The 16,540-nt window shown below is 41.3% G+C and overlaps 3 protein-coding genes across 3 annotated transcripts; 2 read left to right on the top strand and 1 right to left on the bottom strand.

The window, feature by feature from the left end:
- Window positions 1-1,958: 1,958 nt before the first annotated feature.
- On the top strand, window positions 1,959-8,779 carry LOC130554055 (guanylate-binding protein 1-like). The gene is given in 12 exon segments (XM_057333465.1): window positions 1,959-1,984; window positions 3,489-3,689; window positions 3,769-3,896; window positions 5,808-5,917; window positions 6,037-6,242; window positions 6,585-6,827; window positions 6,922-6,960; window positions 6,963-7,069; window positions 7,143-7,274; window positions 7,390-7,602; window positions 7,717-7,819; window positions 7,889-8,779. Coding segments are annotated over 11 exon segments (1,878 nt in total). The 5' UTR covers window positions 1,959-1,984; window positions 3,489-3,496; the 3' UTR covers window positions 8,293-8,779.
- Window positions 8,780-8,927: 148 nt separating this feature from the next.
- Window positions 8,928-16,168, top strand: LOC130554066 (uncharacterized). The gene is made up of 4 exons (XM_057333484.1): window positions 8,928-9,996; window positions 10,415-10,542; window positions 15,184-15,260; window positions 15,831-16,168. The coding sequence occupies exons 1-4, from the start codon at window positions 9,510-9,512 to the stop codon at window positions 16,132-16,134; spliced, it is 996 nt and encodes a 331-aa protein (XP_057189467.1). The 5' UTR covers window positions 8,928-9,509; the 3' UTR covers window positions 16,135-16,168.
- On the bottom strand, window positions 10,591-15,300 carry LOC130554075 (uncharacterized). The gene has a single exon (XM_057333502.1). It carries the CDS (start codon window positions 14,198-14,200, stop codon window positions 13,289-13,291), a length of 912 nt encoding a protein of 303 aa, XP_057189485.1. The 5' UTR covers window positions 14,201-15,300; the 3' UTR covers window positions 10,591-13,288.
- Window positions 16,169-16,540: the final 372 nt, after the last annotated feature.

The raw sequence follows: 16,540 nt of genomic DNA, 5'->3' as shown, positions 1-16,540 counted from the left end.
CTTGAGGGTCGACAGGAGTATGTGGTGGTTAATGGTGTCAAAGGCAGCAGATAGATCCAGTAGGATAAGTACAGATGAGATAGAGGCGGCTCTTGCCAGTCTCAGGGCTTCAATGACAGCAGAGCAGCGCAGTCTCAGTGGAATGACAGCTCTTGAAACCAGACTGGTTGCTGTCCAGGAGGTTGTTCTGGGTGAGAAAGGATGAGAGCTGGTTACATACCACACATTCAAGAGTTTTAGCAATGAAGGGGAGGAGAGATACCGGTCTGCAGTTATCTAACAGTGCAGGATTAAGAGTGAGTTTCTTCAGTAGCGGGGTAATATGGGCCTCTTTGAAGACTGTGGGAAATGTACCAGTGGTGAGAGACGAGTTGATAATGTGGGTCAGAGTGGAAACAACCGATGGAGAGATGGCCTGGAGGAGATGAGCGAGGATGGGATCTAGCGGGCAGGTAGTTGGGTGGTTAGAAGACATGACCTTGGAGACATCATCTTGAGATAGAAGAGAGAAAAAGGGGAACGAGCATGTGTCAGGGGTTTGGGCGTGATCAATAGGTGGCGGCACAGAGAACTGACTGCTGATACACTGATAAAAAAATGTATAGACTAAATGCACTGTAAGTCGCTTTGGATAAAAGCATCTGCCAAATGCATAAATGTAAATGTGATGGTGGTCGTTTTCTTTACGAAGAAAGACGCAAAATCATCAGCTGTTAAGTCGGATGGAGGTGAGGGGACAGGCGGGCAAAGAAAAGCAGAGAAGGTTTTAAAGAGAGTACGAGAGTCAGGCGAGTTGTTGATTTTAGCGTGGTAGTACTGGGTTTTTGCAGGAGACATCAGCAGAGAAAGAAGAGAGGAGAGACTGATAAATACTGAGGTCAGTAGGTTCTTTAGATTTGCGCCACTTGCTCTCAGCAGACCTGAGTGCGGCGTGATGCTCACGGAGAACATCAGATAACCAGGGGGTAGAAGGGGATGCACGAGATGTCCTAGATGTTAGAGGGCATAGGTTGTCTAAGCAGGAGGTTAGTGTGGGGCAAAGTGTGTCGGTGGCACTGTTAGTATCCAAGAGAGAGAGCTGTTCAGAGGGAGGGAGCGTAGCGGAGACCGCAGAGGATGGGAGGAAGGGAGAGAGTGATCGTAGGTTGTGCCGGAATGTGACCAGTGGGGAAGCATGTGTAGTGTCTGGAGAAGTTAGGTCGAGATCAAGAGTGATGAGGAAATGATCCGACGTGAGCAGCGGGGTGACGTGGGAGTGATTGCCGGAGCAGTGCCGTGTGTAGAGAAGTTCTAGTTGATTACCAGACTTATGGGTTGCTGAAGTGGGAACTCGCTTGAGGTCAAACGACGCAGTCAGGTTGTTGAAGTTGGCAGCCTGTGGTTTTTCAAGGTGGTTGTTGAAGTCTCCAAGTACCACCAGAGGAGTACCATCATCGGGGAAGGATGACAGAAGTGTATCCAACTCCTCCAAGAAATGTCCAAGCTGACCTGGGGAACGATAGATAACCACAACATGAGTTTTAACAGGGTGGATCATAGTGACTCGAAGGAGATGTTGTCACACACGGGTGCCACCTGTTTGAAATTTTCAGTCGTTGGGGATAAGTAGACCGATTCCTCCACCCCTTCCTGATATGCGTGGGCAGTGGGAGAAAGTGTAGTTATTTGAGAGAGCAGCCGGTGTGGCAGTGTCCTCTGGCTTGATCCAGGTTTCAGTAAGTGCTAAAAGAGAAAGACCGGAGTGTTTAGCAATAGCTGTAATGAAATCTGCTTTGTTTACAGCAGATTGGCAGTTCCATAAACCAATGGGAAATGTAACTGAGGTAGTTGTGGATGCTGAAAGAGTGCGCAGATTATTAGCATTAGCATTGCGTGGCCTTCTACGTGATACCGGTGATTTACGAGTTGTAGTGACAGTAGGGATTTGAAAACACATAGTCAATATCAGGGAATAAGCACACCACCACACAACACTACAAAAGGCGTAAGTGCAGGAAATCATACAGGCCACACTACACACACTATTAGTTACATGCAGTGAAGACCACCTCAGGCCACCACACATTGAAGACAGGAGGAGACCCAGAAGACCCCCCAAGGACAGATAGCCTCACACAGGCTGGTCCCTGCAACAAAACCAAAAAGATAAAAAGAACACTTTTGGTAATACACAAAACACTGGTTGGTATAAAATGATGGTTGGCATATACTTAACTCAAGTGTTACTGTCACGGAGTGTGAGGGGAGAACCCAAATGCAGGCAGCAGTTAACAGATTTATATATTTTATGACAAAAAAACAAAAGGTACAAAACAAAACACCCAAGATGGGGATATAAACAAGAAAACAAGATAACAGGAAGCAGACAGGACGTAGACTAACTAAGACTAGACTAGAAATAAACAACACTAGACAAAAGCTAAACTAAAGACTTACTAAACTCGATTTGACTGGGGGTTTTCACAGGAACACAGCAAACACGGGCTACATCAAATACACTCGACGACACCATATACAATACACCAGCACAGGACAAAGAAACATGAGGGCATTTATAGGAGAAGGCAAACGAGGGATAATGACACAGGGCAGGTGGGAAACATTAGACACGGCAGGGAGGCAATACACGAAACGAGAGGGGCGGGGCCAATGACTAGACACGAGAAAACACATGAGAAGTAAAAAACATAAATAACTCATGGCTTTCTCACATAAAACCTAAGGGCTCTGTCCCGATCCTGCCACACGACTAGGAATTCATAAACAAGAAGGTAGGACCGTGACAGTTACATTGACAGAACAAAACTAAAAAACAAATACAAAAGTAAATTAATTAAACAAAAATAAATCGTAAACAAAACAGCAGGGCTTAAACAGAACGGCCAGAAGCGAACATCAAAAGTCCATCAATGTACATCTCCAAGGAAATATCTGTGCAATAATCTCAAGTAGAAATGGCAGACAAACTAAGCGTTATATTCTCCACTGCTTTTCTGCTAAACGCAGCGTTCTTAGCCCCCTCTACCACATATCCACAGCACATATACTCCCAAACTGTTGTAATCCGCATGTATCTAAACCTTCAGCGTAATTCTCCTCACCATTGTAAGGCAAAACAAAACACGTAGCTCCAACATTAACTTCGCTGGCCACTTGTGTGTTCACAGTTTTGAGTCACAGTTAAATTCCTCACTATGCCGCTTCGGGGCTCTGACACCGGATGCAAAAAGGAGCAGGAGGTCACACCCACCATACTATGTTGGGCTATTTATAGAATCAAATAACTATATGCTCCGCCCCAAGCACCTTTACTGCTCACACGGTCACATGTAGTTTTGCAAATATTCTATATTTTGTATAAACTATCACAGGAATTAGGATTAAACACCTCCCCATCAGTCTGACTGGCAAACACTATAAATGTCTCGTTCATTACGGCATGTGATGGATTGTGTTATCATTTAGCATTTTGTGTGATGATTTTGCAGAGTCAAATATGGCTTCTGGCGGTCACATGCCAGCTCCGGTGTGTCTCATTGAAAATGGTCACGACGGTAAACTGTGCGTTACAAAAGATGCCATAGACATTCTAAATGGGATCAATGAGCCGGTGGTGGTCGTGTCCATAGTGGGTCTCTACCGTACGGGGAAGTCTTACCTTATGAACCGCTTAGCAGGACAACAGTCAGGTGAGAAAAGTTGCAGAAACACAGAAAATGCTGATATATTGAGGACACAACAACCTAATGTGTACAGCTTTACTCTCAGGCTTTGCTCTTGGTAACACTGTTGAGTCAAAGACCAAAGGCGTCTGGATGTGGTGTGTCCCTCATCCATCTGTAAAAGGACAGACTCTGATGCTGCTGGACACCGAAGGACTGGGTGACGTGCAAAAAGTGAGGACAGCAACATGATGCCCATGATTTTAATCATAATACATTGAAACAACATAAAATGAAAGCTTAGGTTTCTATTATTGTAAAAACATACAGTATATATTTAGATGTATTTTATATATATATTGTACAAAATATAAACCTCGAGATATAAAATACCTAATTCAGATTAGGCCTACTCTAGTAAATATTCTGTGTACTATGATACAAATAAATGAATAAATAATTTTGGGTTTAAATGATAAAAAGGCGCACCACAAGGACACAGGCATATATATTTTAGGCCATCAGCTGTAAGTAGTAGCCTAAGTGGTATTCTTAAAGGGTGCCCTAAGTCAGTGTTTCTCAACCGGGGGTATGCAGACCCCTAGTGGTCTGTGGCGTAATTGCAGGGGTCCGTAGAACCCTTTAAAAAGTGTTTTGAGTTATTATCTTGCATTCAGGGTTTGAAATTAACACCCACCAGACGTAGATAAAAATCGACCGAGTCGGCTAATGCAGTTAAATTAATTGCCAAATTGACTGGTTACTTGTGTTTATAATTTATGTTCACTCACTTATGTTATGTTCACTGCAGGAAAGGTTCATGTAAACCAAATCATATACAGTATAGCCTATTGCGCAGCTTCTGCGCATTTCTGACTCAAACATATCCGTCCTGCGGCGTCATTTAGAGCGGTCTGCAGCACCGCGAGAGACTCGACTGCTCTGTTTGCTTTTGAATCGCTCTTGCAGTACTTTAATGCCTTATGTCAGGTAATTCTGCGCAGCGCCGCATAAAGTCGAACGAGCCTATTCTCATTGAAGCACCACGCATTACCATATTCATGCCCTTAAGCTCTTAGCAATAAACAGTAATGGCATCAGTTCCACCTCATCAGTTCAACACGCAGATCGATCAGAACTCAGAAGTGTAACGGAGGCCTTAGTGTGAGAAAGTGTGCATGTGCAAACAGCAATCTTTGTTAGATCACTCATCTGTTTCCCACACCGGACCGATTGGCCTCTTATTCGTGATTGTTGTGTAATTTTAATGCAACTGAAAACCATTAAATGGTCACGTGTAATTTTAAATTAATCTTACATTTATTGACGTATTAACAAATATATAATTTTTGACTTTACTAATCTTTTTATTTTTCTAATTTAGAGGAAATATGTTGTTGTGCTGGGGAAAGAAAATGTGATGGGGTGTGAGCGGGTCCATCGTCCATGAGGAATGAGATAATATTTGAGATATGATGGGGTCCAGTAGGCCAGTGGTTCTCAAACTTTTTCGTTGTAAGGCCCCCTTTGTGTTAAGTGCATCGCTTTGCAGCCCCCCATATAAAGACATATAATCTTAAACTTAGAATTTTAATTAAACCAAAAACATTCAGTTATACAATGCTGGAACCTCAATTCTTTTGGTTGGTGGTGTCATTTTTCTGATGTTTGATCATAAAATCTATGATTAATTTCTATATTTCATAAAATGCTACAAAATCTGTGGCACCCCTGGATCCATCTTGGGGCCCCCCAGGGGGCCACGGCCCCCAGGTTGAGAACCACTGCAGTAGGCTACTCAAAAAATGTTGACAACCACTGCCCTGTGTCACCTTTTTTATAATCCTTTCTCCCATTTTACATATTTATTTTCTTTCTTATTTTAGTATTATTCTCCACATGTATTGTCTAACAGCACCTTACATACAGGAAAACTAAGTAGTGTTTCTGCATTAGCATTTTGTTTTCACAGTTTACCTGTGCGTGGAACCTTTATACGTCATTGAGCAAGTAATGGCGGCCTCTGTAGGTTAAAATGAGTATGACATGTAGAGGGGAAAATATTTAATGCGGTGCTAACGACAGATTTTAAGTCTTTAAAGTCGGGTACCCTTTAAGATACTATGAAAGTTGTGCGTTTCACAGGGAGACTCTAAGAACGACGGCTGGATCTTCTGTCTGGCTGTTCTGCTCAGCAGCACTCTGGTGTACAACAGTAGAGGAACCATCGATAATGATGCAGTACAAAAGCTGCAGTATCCTTTATCTTCTCACATGCATTACCCTCTTTAATACACGCACACACGCACGAACGCGCGCACACACACACACACACACACTTTAAAAGATGCTGTTATTCCTTAATATGCTGCAGATACATTACTGAGCTCGCTGAGCAGATCAAGATCAGATCACCATCATCTCCATCGGAAGATGAGGAGGAGGAAGAAAATTCTCAGTTTGTGTGTTTTTTTCCATCATTTGTCTGGGCTGTGAGGGATTTCACCTTGGATCTGAAAATTAATGGGAGAAAAGCAACAGAGGATGAATATCTTCAATATGCTCTTGAGCTGAAGAAAGGTATTTTTGACAGTATTACTGTATTTGTCCACCTGCTGGATCCTTGTTTTTTGGAGTAGAGTGGTATAGTAAACCATTATACTCATATACACAAACTTTGAATAACCACCAGTAGTTGCAAGCTAGTACCCATTCTAAACTGCAAATTTACATTATGCACAACACAGGAAATGAAGTTTAATAAAGTGTAATGCTTTGTATCGTTCCGTTTGCCGATTTAAATGTTGGCCTACCTAGTTGTCTGCAAATAAAATATAAGAAATAAATAAATGAAACATTCAGTTCAGTTCAAGTTCAGTTTATTTGGGGAAAATGTAATTGTCCTGTTTAAACCTCTTTTAGGTTTGAGTAAGAAAAACACTGACTACAACCTGCCTCGTGAGTGTATCCGAAGATATTTCCCTTCCCGGAAGTGTTTCGTGTTTCTACCTCCAGCCTCACCGGAAAACATGAGACGTCTAGAGAGCCTACGTTTAGAGGACCTGGTGGCAGATTTTCGAGAAGCCACACATCGTTTCTGTGAATACATATTTCTCAAGAGTCCTGTGAAAACACTGAAAGGAGGACACAGAGTTACTGGGAAATGTGAGTGTTTTATACTGTGCATATGGACATTAACAGTCATGTGGAGTTCACAAAGTATAAATTCTGTTCTTTTTAATTGTGTTTGTGTTGTCAGTGCTGGGTCAGTTGGCTCAGATTTATGTAGAGACCATCAGCAGGGTAAAGTTCCCTGTCTGGACAATGCTGTGGTCGCTCTTGCAAATCTAGAGAACAAGGCAGCTGTTCAAGAAGCTTTCAAAGTGTATCAGAGTGGAATGGAGGAAGTAAGTTTCACATTTTTATACAAAACATGCCAATTTAGGCAATTGCACAGTACATTATCCAAGTGTTTTCCAGGTAAAGAATAAGTTTCCAGTTAGCATGGAGAATATTACCAGTGTGCACCAGAAGTCCAGCAGTCTGGCCACTTCAGAATTCATGACACGCTCCTTTAAAGATGAAAAAGGAGAATACGTTACAAACCTAAAGGTGAGAATGAAATAAAATGTTCAAATAAATGAAATGTTTCTCCTGAGAATCTTGTCATATTTAATTGCTCCTCCACCATTAGATGCAATGTGTGCATGTGCTTGTATGTTTATAGCAAGATATCGATATGTACTATGTAGTACTGATGGAAGAGAATGAGATGGCATCAGAGAGGAAGTGTAAAGAGCTGCTGAAGGATCTGTTCTCTGACATGAATGAACGACTGCAGAATGGAGAATACAGTCAGTGTGGAGGATATGAAATCTACTGCAGAGACAGAGACGCCATCATTGCACAGTACCGCAGAGAACCAAACAAGGGAGTCAAGGTGAGGTCACTTCCTTTACATGTGTGTGTGATTGCATTTGTGAACGTGATCAGGTATTGAGTGTATGCATCTTGTCTGTGAACTACAGTAAGATGTGTATTTGCTGATGTGCAGGCTGAGGCCGTACTGAATGAGTTCTTGAATGAGAGAGCAGCTGAGGCAAACAGCATCCTTCACGCTGATAAAAAACTCACTGAGAGTGAAAGGGAGATCAAAGGTAAAGTTCTGCAGAATAAAGTCATACGGGTTTGAGGGTGAGTAAATCTCATTTTCTGTTTCGGCTTAGAGCGGAAAGAGATGGAAGATCTTCTGCAGCAGAAGTGTAAAGAGGAAGAAGAGAAGCGTATTGAGAGCGAGCGAATGATGAAGGTGGAGCAAGAGCGCCAGAAGGACACAGTAAAGCAGATGGAGGAGAAATTCAACAAGGAGATGGAGCAACGGCGAGAGGAGATGGACAGAGCTATGGAGAGCAAACTGAAGGAACAGGAAGAGCTGCTGAGCAAAGGCTTTAAGGAGAAAGCTGATGAGCTGCATGAAGAGATCAAGAGTTTCAAAGAAAAAAAAGAGGCCATAAGTGTTGGTGGCATTTTTAAAGATTATGTGATGCCTCTTCTTGGAACCGGCGCAGACCTGCTTTCTAACATATTCATGCACAGATCATTATTGAAAGGCCTGAAAGCATTAAAATAATAACCTGGTTTTAGATTTGTGCCATTGAAGTATAGAACAAGGATGCTGGTTTGGTTTGGTTCGATGTATTTGGTTTGGCAGGTTTGCCTGCATCATGATCCTATCTCATTTATTCTCTTAATCAATTGTCAATCACCTCTCCTGTGGACTTTCTGTTGTTTATGAACCAATTTTATATTTTGAATAAATCAGTGTTATTCTTTTAAGTAGTATTTAAAGTACACAGACGTTATGCAAGATGTGCATCCATTTAGGCTACAGTTGTTTTTTTTCAATCTTGTTATTGCATGAGAAATGTGCTACTGTATATACGATAGTAAATCATATTTGGCAACAAACCTTTCATTTACTAAGGCAAATAATGTTCTTGCAAATAAACCATTATTATTATGTATACAAGTGTTCATTTTAATGGGAAAACTCAACCATGAAAAACATTCTGCCATTTATTTACCCTCATGCCATTTAACACCTTTGACAAATAACTGATGTTTATACCCATTTACCAACTAATAAAATAAAAAACATATATTTTGGCCGTTGACATGGTTTATAACATGATGTCATGAATCACAAGGCAAGAGACTCAAATGCACGAGAACAGAACTTTATTGACAAAGAAAAACTCAGTCCACAAACTCAAAAGGGTGCAGGCACCACCAGCAGCACGCAGATCCACAGGGACAGGCTCAATCCTTCAAAGCAAGCGCAGGAACTCATACTGGAGAGAGCCAGGCCCACACAAGGAGAAGTTGACCAACTGAGAAAGAACTGAATGCGGGGAGTAAGGTGCCTGGGTGTAAAAGGCAGGGAGACCAGGAAATCAATGGAAAACTGCAGGGCAGAGCAGTGGACAAGGGGAAAGGCAAGACTAGGGGAAGTATCTAAAACTAAAAGCAAAACAATAAACTAGGGCCAGTGGCGGTTAGTGCAGAACAAAATAACAGGAACTTGTGAGTCAGCGAAATGAACCGTGAAAACATCTATGACGATCTGACACAAGACAAGAGAAACAGGGAGTATAAAGGGAAGGAAATCAGAACTCAAACGAGAAACAGGAGGGGTGAGAGAGAAGACAATGAGAAGAACAGATGATAATCATAAAGCAAACGAGAGACAGGAGAGGAGAGAGAAAAGAAAATGAACAAGACCAGGTGAGCAGAATGAAACAATAAGGAGGAGATTAACAGGTAACGAGGGGGAGGGGTCACACCACAATGACAAGAAAGCACATGGCAGGCTGTCAACCAGTCCATTTGGGACCAATGAGGTGGTATTGTGACTGCGGACATGGCACGATGGTTTCATTTCTTCCGCTTTTCTTTTTGCAGGATTTTACCAGCGTTAATGGTTTCGTGGACGTAAGGTTAACATTATTAAAGTTAACTTTTCCCCAACTACTTTTCAATTGTCTGTTATTTCTTCCTCACCATGCCGTTGTGTTTGGTCGTGAGATTCATTTGGGTAGAGTGCGTGTACGCCAAATGCGTAAAAGTTGTCCATCCAGTATAATGGCTTCTGGTTACCTCATGTCAGCTCCTGTGTGTTTTATTGAAAATGCTGAGAAAGAAAAGCTACTTGTGAGGAAAGAGGCACAGGACAGTCTAAATGGGATCAATGTGCCGGTGGTCGTCGTGTCTATAGTGGGACTCTACCGTACGGGGAAGTCTTTCCTTATGGACCTTTTAGCAGGACAACAGTCAGGTGAGACCCGCAGAAACTTTATATCAGACGAAGCGTGCCTCCAAGTGGCATTTGTAATGAACGTTTGCTTTTTTTATTCATGAAGCCTTTTATAACTCCTGCTGGACTGCTAAGGAGGATAGTTCACCCAAGAACACAAAAGATATTTGGAAGAACAATAAGGCTATAACCAAACAACAGTGGACCTCACTGACGTCCAGTGCATGGACACACTACCACATAGAAATTTCTCAAAAAATCTTTTGTGTTTTGAGCAACCTAAGGGTGAATAAATAATGACAGTATTTTTACTTTTGGGTGAACTGTCACTTTTAGGGGGCCTGTTAAAAGAATGTATAATAATTTAGCTTTTTTTGTCACCTGGTTAAAAACAGAGACTCCGCCCTGCTGTTTTATATTCATAATGTGTTTGTCTCAGGCTTTACTTTTAGTAACACTATATTGAATCAAAGACCAAAGGCATCTGAATGTGGTGTCCCTCACCCAACTAAAGGAGGACACACTCTGGTGCTTCTGGACACTGAAGGATTGGGAGACATAGACAAGGTGAGAACAGCAACACTGTGTCCATGATTTAAATTGTAAAATCTTTATATGGTTTACAAGTAAAGTGATAACAGGAAATTATGAGATTCACAGATCAGTCAAGATATGTAGCGTATGTATTGGTTTCTTTTTTATCTTCAGTCTTTTTGTATTATACTCTTATACAACAAAAATTAAATGATTAATGACTTATTATTTTGATTTAATTGAAGTTAGTATAAATATTATCTGAAGACACTGAGCTGTTTGTTTCAGGGAGACTCTGAAGGTAACTGCTTTTGGCATTAAGGATTTTGCATTACCACTTCTAACTGCCTGCCTACAGATGGCATCCAGCATGTTTAGATCAACATAAAATTGCTTAAATGAAAATGACCAGGGCTGCGTTTCCCAAAAGCATCGTAAGGCTAAGTTGATCGTAAAAACGATCGTACGAGTGATCTTAATATTACGGTCTGTTTCCCAAAAGCATCGTAACTTAAGTAGCACTTGAAAATCATCGTAGATCTACGAGTGCTCTGGAGGAATTGTAAAGCCCTGAGAGCATCGTAAGAAGACAGATTTATGAGGTCACCTGCAGGACAACCGTAGAATTGTGCTTAAACTTAAACACGCCTATATGTGACTTATCATGTTTTTATTTATTTCGTTTTTTTTGTTGTTTAAATCTTTTAAATTACAAAACTAAATTAATAAAAATACAGTACAATAAAAATTAAATGACTGAACATACATTAATGAAGTAAAGGAAAATATTTATATATATATGGGCAAGTTGGTTCTAACAAGGGATGCATGTTTGTTGCTGGATCGCTGTATTAAAGTTACTCCATATTTTATGCAAAGTAAAAATGTTGTGTTTAAAAGAGAAATGGTCAAAATGCTTACTTGGTGGTTGTCAGTGTCTTTCTTTCTCCTGCTGCTGCTGTAGCCTAGTGCAGCCGTGATTTCTTCTTTGGACTATTGTGAACTATCCTCTAATTATTTAGAGGAACCATGTGATTAAAGGTTTTCAGATTGTTACAAACCTTATATATTACACACTGCCTATCATATGTTCCAACAACTGCAGAAGGCGATACTGAATGCCTGATTTGCTGAGAAATTGGATTGATTCTTCCCTTTATCATTCTCTAATTGAAAGGTTCATATTCATAATGAACACACTTTGTGCTTATTATTAATAAAGTGCTGGTAATATATGTGTACAATAAACATTTTGTTTGGAGCTAGAAAGCTAGATAATACATAGGCCCTAATAAAAACTTAACTTGAAATTGCCACCTCCACACCACCCAAAAGTGTAATAAAATGTGGTTCAACAAACACATTACAGCATTTTTTTACTTTTGATTTTAACTTTTTTATTTTCCCTAGAACGTGCGAAATACAGTACATTAACATTTAGTCATTTAGCAGAAGCTTTTATCCAAAGCGGCTTACAAAGAGTTCAGGGAGCAATAAGCGATATGTCATACAGGAGCAATAATACAATAGGTGCTAATACCTGTTGATAGAGGGTTAGTTTTTTTTTTTTCATTTTGTCTGTCAAGTATTCACAGAAGAGATGGGTTTTAAGTCATTTTTTGAATGTTGTGAGAGATGTGGTTGACCGGACCGAGTTAGGAAGAATGTCCCACCAGGAAGGAGTTGTGAAGGAGAATGAGCGGGAAAGCGATTTACTGCCGTTATGAGAAGGCAATACAAGATGCTGCTCGTTTGCTGAACGCAGGGTTCTTGATGGGGTGTAGGACTGCAGGAGGGTATGACAGATCCAGTGATTGTCTTGTAGGCAAGCATTAGTGAATTGAATCTGATATGGGCTTCAACCGGTAGCCAGTGGAGAGAGATGAAAAGGGGTGTCACATGAGCCCTTTCGGGCTGTTGGAAGACGAGGCGTGCTGCTGCGTTCTGAACCAGCTGGAGTGGTTTGATAGCCTTTGTAGGAAGACCAGCAAGGAGAGCATTGCAGTAGTCCAACCTTGAGATTACTAGGGCCTGGACAAGGAGTTGTGATGGGTCCCAAGGATGTCGTGTAGATGGAAAAAAGCAGCAGTCCAAGCACCGATCCCTGAGGGACCCCAGTGATCATGTGGTGAGCAGTGGACAGTGAGCCCCTCCATGACACCCTGAAGGATCTGCCGGAGAGGTAGGATTTGAACCAGCGGAGAGGAGAGCCTGAGGTTCCTAGAGATGACAGGGTTGCTAGCAGTATCTGGTGATTGACAGTGTCAAGCGCTGCAGATAGGTCTAGCAGAATCAGGAACGAGGATTTAGATTCCGCCTTGGCTAGCCACAGTGCTTCTGTGACCGATAGCAGTGCAGTCTCAGTGGAGTGGTTTGTTTTGAAGCCAGACTGCTTGTCATCCAGTAGTTTGTTCTGGGATAGGTAGGAAGACACCTGGTTGAAAACTGCCCTTTCAAGTGTTTTTGCAATAAATGGGAGGAGAGTGACAGGTCTGTAACTGTCGGTAGTAGAGGGGTCCAATGTGGGTTTCTTAAGTAGGGGCGTGACCTGGGCCTGTTTGAATGTGGATGGAAAAGTGCCGGTGAGCAGGGAGGTGTTGATGATGTGTGTGAGTGTGCTGGATATGGCCTGAAGGAGATGGGAGGGGATTGGGTCAAGGGGACAGGTGGTGGGGTGGCTGGAGAGAAGTCTGGTGACTTCAGTGTCAGTCAGTGGGGTTGAAAGAGGTGAGTTCAATGTTTGAAGTGAGGGTATAGTGTGTACCAAGGTCTGAGGTGCTCAGAATGGTTTGCTGATGGATGATGTTTTCTCAGTGAAAAATACAGCGAAGTCCTCCGCAGTCAAAGATGAGGTGGGCGGGGGAGGAGGGGGGCAAGGAAGAGAGTTAAATGTCTTGAAAAGCTGCAGAGTGTTAGGTGCATTGCTCACCTTGGTGGTATAGAAAGACATTTTAGCTGTGGTAACACTAGCAGAGAAAGAGGAGAGTAGTGACTGGTAGTCCCTTAGGTCAGCAGGATTCTTGGTCTTGCGCCATTTCCTTTCAGCAGCCCTGAGTGTACTCCGTTGTTCACGGAGGATGTCAGACAGCCAAGAGCAGGAGGGGGTGGCACGAGTTGGTCTGGAGGACAGAGGACAAAGGTTATCTGGACAGGATGTAAGTGTTGAGCATAAGGTGTTGGTGGCAGTGTCAGCATCTAGAGATTCAAAGTTGGAGGGAAGAGAGGATGTCACTTTAGCAGAGAGGGTGCTAGGGGAGAGAGAGCGAAGGTTCCGTCTAAAATAAACAGGTGGTGGTGTTGGTGTAGTGCATGTAGGAAGGAGCATGTTGAAAGTGATGAAGAAGTGGTCAGAAATGTGAAGAGGTGTGACTTTAACGTTATCTGTGGTGAAGTTACGGGTGTAGATGAAATCAAACTGGTTTCCTGATCTGTGAGTACTGCCTGTGGCGAGGCACGTGAGGTCAAACAAGGCGGTGAGGGTGTGGAAGTCAGAAGCATAGGGTTTGTCCAGGTGGATGTTGAAGTCCCCAAAGACTACAAGAGGGCCGCCATCCTTCGGGAATGATGAGAGCGGCATATCTAACTCTTCAATGAAGTTGTGAAGAGGACCTGGGGGGCGGTAAACTACAACAACACTGAGCTGAGTGGGAGTAGTGATATTAAAAGCGTGGTATTCAAATGAATAGTACATTGCACAATTACAGTAGATAAGTCCTATATGCACATAGAAAAAGTATTACACGTTGCACAAAAAATATGTTAAGCAACATTAAACAATATTCACCTACCACATGCACATCTGGTGAAAATAATTAGCATAAACATTTCGAAAACTAGCGTGTGCTACAAAAATGAGCCATTGTATAAGGTGACATTTCAGCACCTGACAAACAGAAAGTGACTCGTAAGTAGCACTTAAAGCACTGCTATGTGTGATCGCGTTAAGTGCATTGTTGGGAAACGCATGTGAAACGATGAGAACATTCGCAAAATCGCTCGTAGAAAACGCTCTTAAGTGCTAAGATCCATCGTTATCGGGAAACGCAGCCCTGATTAGTTTCAGATCTGTGGTGCAGCAGTAGACACAAAGGTCCAATTCCAGAACCAAATAATTTACATGATTTATGCATTTGGCAGACGCTTTTATCCAAAGCGACTTACATTGCATTATAATATACATTTGTTTCTGAGTATGTGTGCAATCCCTGGGATTTAACCCATGACCTTGGTGTTACTAGCGCCATGGTCTAACCACTGAGCTATAGGAAAGCTCTGAGGGTGCTTCTAAAATTTGTTAGAGGAATACTCCACCCCAAAATGTGAAAAATTCTGTCATGAGTTACTCACCCCCAAGTTGTTCCAAACCTGTATACATTTTTTTTGTTCTGCTAAACACAAAGAAAGATATTTGGGAGAATGTTAGCAACTGACATTTCTGGGACATCATTGACTACCATAAATTACTGTATTATTTTTTTGGATGAGCCACAACGTTTCCATCCTCTAGGGGGCGCTGTACGGCACAAAGAATACTCTGCTAAACTCAGAACCACTTGGGGTCAAATTTGTTTGTGTACAACAAAAAATTATCTGAATATTCAGTATGTGTACAGACAAACCGCACCCTGTTTTGTCAATAACAAATTAACTATTTACTTTGTTCCTGTATTTTAGTGTTTAGAAGAAACAGAAGTCTTCAGACCTGAATATGTAGAAACGAATGATGAGAGCAAAGGAACAAACACGCACGGGTACAAATTTCAAACAAATCACACTCTGAGTTCATTTGACTGTCCTCATAAATCGTACGAATGATGGTAAAGTGGTTGCTTTGTCTTGCACTTGGGTGTTTTTTAATCGTTTTTTTACTATGGACCTTATTTTGGACGATTTTTGAGGTTGCAAAGGTTTGTCTACTGTTCAGTGCAGGATTTCCAAGATTAGTTTGTATTTTTATTTTATGTGGCGAAATATTGTTGTTCCAATTCTCTCTTTTTATTATTCTTTTTCCTTCATAAGATTTTTGTGCGTTTTCTAAATTTCGTTGTTTAGCAGATACTTTTATCCAAAGTGTTTACAAGTAGTCATAGTATTGATGCTTGGGGAGAAGAGAATGGCATAAAAGAAAGTTGTTAAACAAGAATAAGATTGTGAAGGATTTGTCAAGTGTATACAGAAAGGTGTCTTCAGTTGTTTCTTGAAAGTTTGCTTTTTTATGTTTTTTTTTTAATGTAAATTATTGTTGTGTTGTTGACAATGTAACATACACATCCTTACCTTAGAGTAACCCGATTTCCAGTGTAACCAGTTGTCTCTTCCAGGCTAATGGCTCCTCATGAAGGTTCAATCTCACATCTGCAGCTTCCACACTATGAAAAAAGGTTGCAGCCGCTCAAAGTGACAGAAACTCATGTGATTATTGACATCACAGAGATCTCACTGTTTGGACTTCTAAAAAAGGGGAAATTTTCTAATTCTGTTCAGTCCCAAGTTCTCTTTCTCAGACCAATAACTATCAAGCACACAGAGAAAAATATATCAGAGAAAATTCTGCATGTCCAATTGCTGCCAGTGAATGTTTTGCTTGTTATAAAAACTGTAATAATTATTATTTCTGACTCATAATCATACACAGACTTACTGGCTTTTTAATAAAATGTTTTGCACTAGTCAGTATTTTTAATAATGGCATTACATACACACACGCACACGTAATGGAGTGAAAATCACAGACTCTGATCCTCCTTTTAGGTCCAAAAGCAAGACAAAGAAAATGTTTATTAAAACCACTTCCACGTGTAACCTGATTCCTGGGAATGCATGTTCTTTAGTATCCACGTAAGCTACACAGCAAAAACCATGCCATTTGGCCATGAGAAAGTGTTTTTATAAAAGCACATGCAAAACGATAAGCATTTTAGCCTATTGTGTGAATAACATAAACAGTTGTACGTCTAAACGGTGCATATCACCATTCGGCTGTATTACTTAACGAAATAATTCATCAAAAAAGAGCTGAAGAACAGACGAC

This window comes from Triplophysa rosa, linkage group LG5, assembly GCF_024868665.1.
Source record: "Triplophysa rosa linkage group LG5, Trosa_1v2, whole genome shotgun sequence".
In the NCBI taxonomy this organism is placed as follows: Eukaryota; Metazoa; Chordata; class Actinopteri; order Cypriniformes; family Nemacheilidae; genus Triplophysa; species Triplophysa rosa.
The sequence above is the reverse complement of the archived record's forward strand: the minus strand, read 5'-3'. Positions and strand labels throughout refer to the sequence as shown.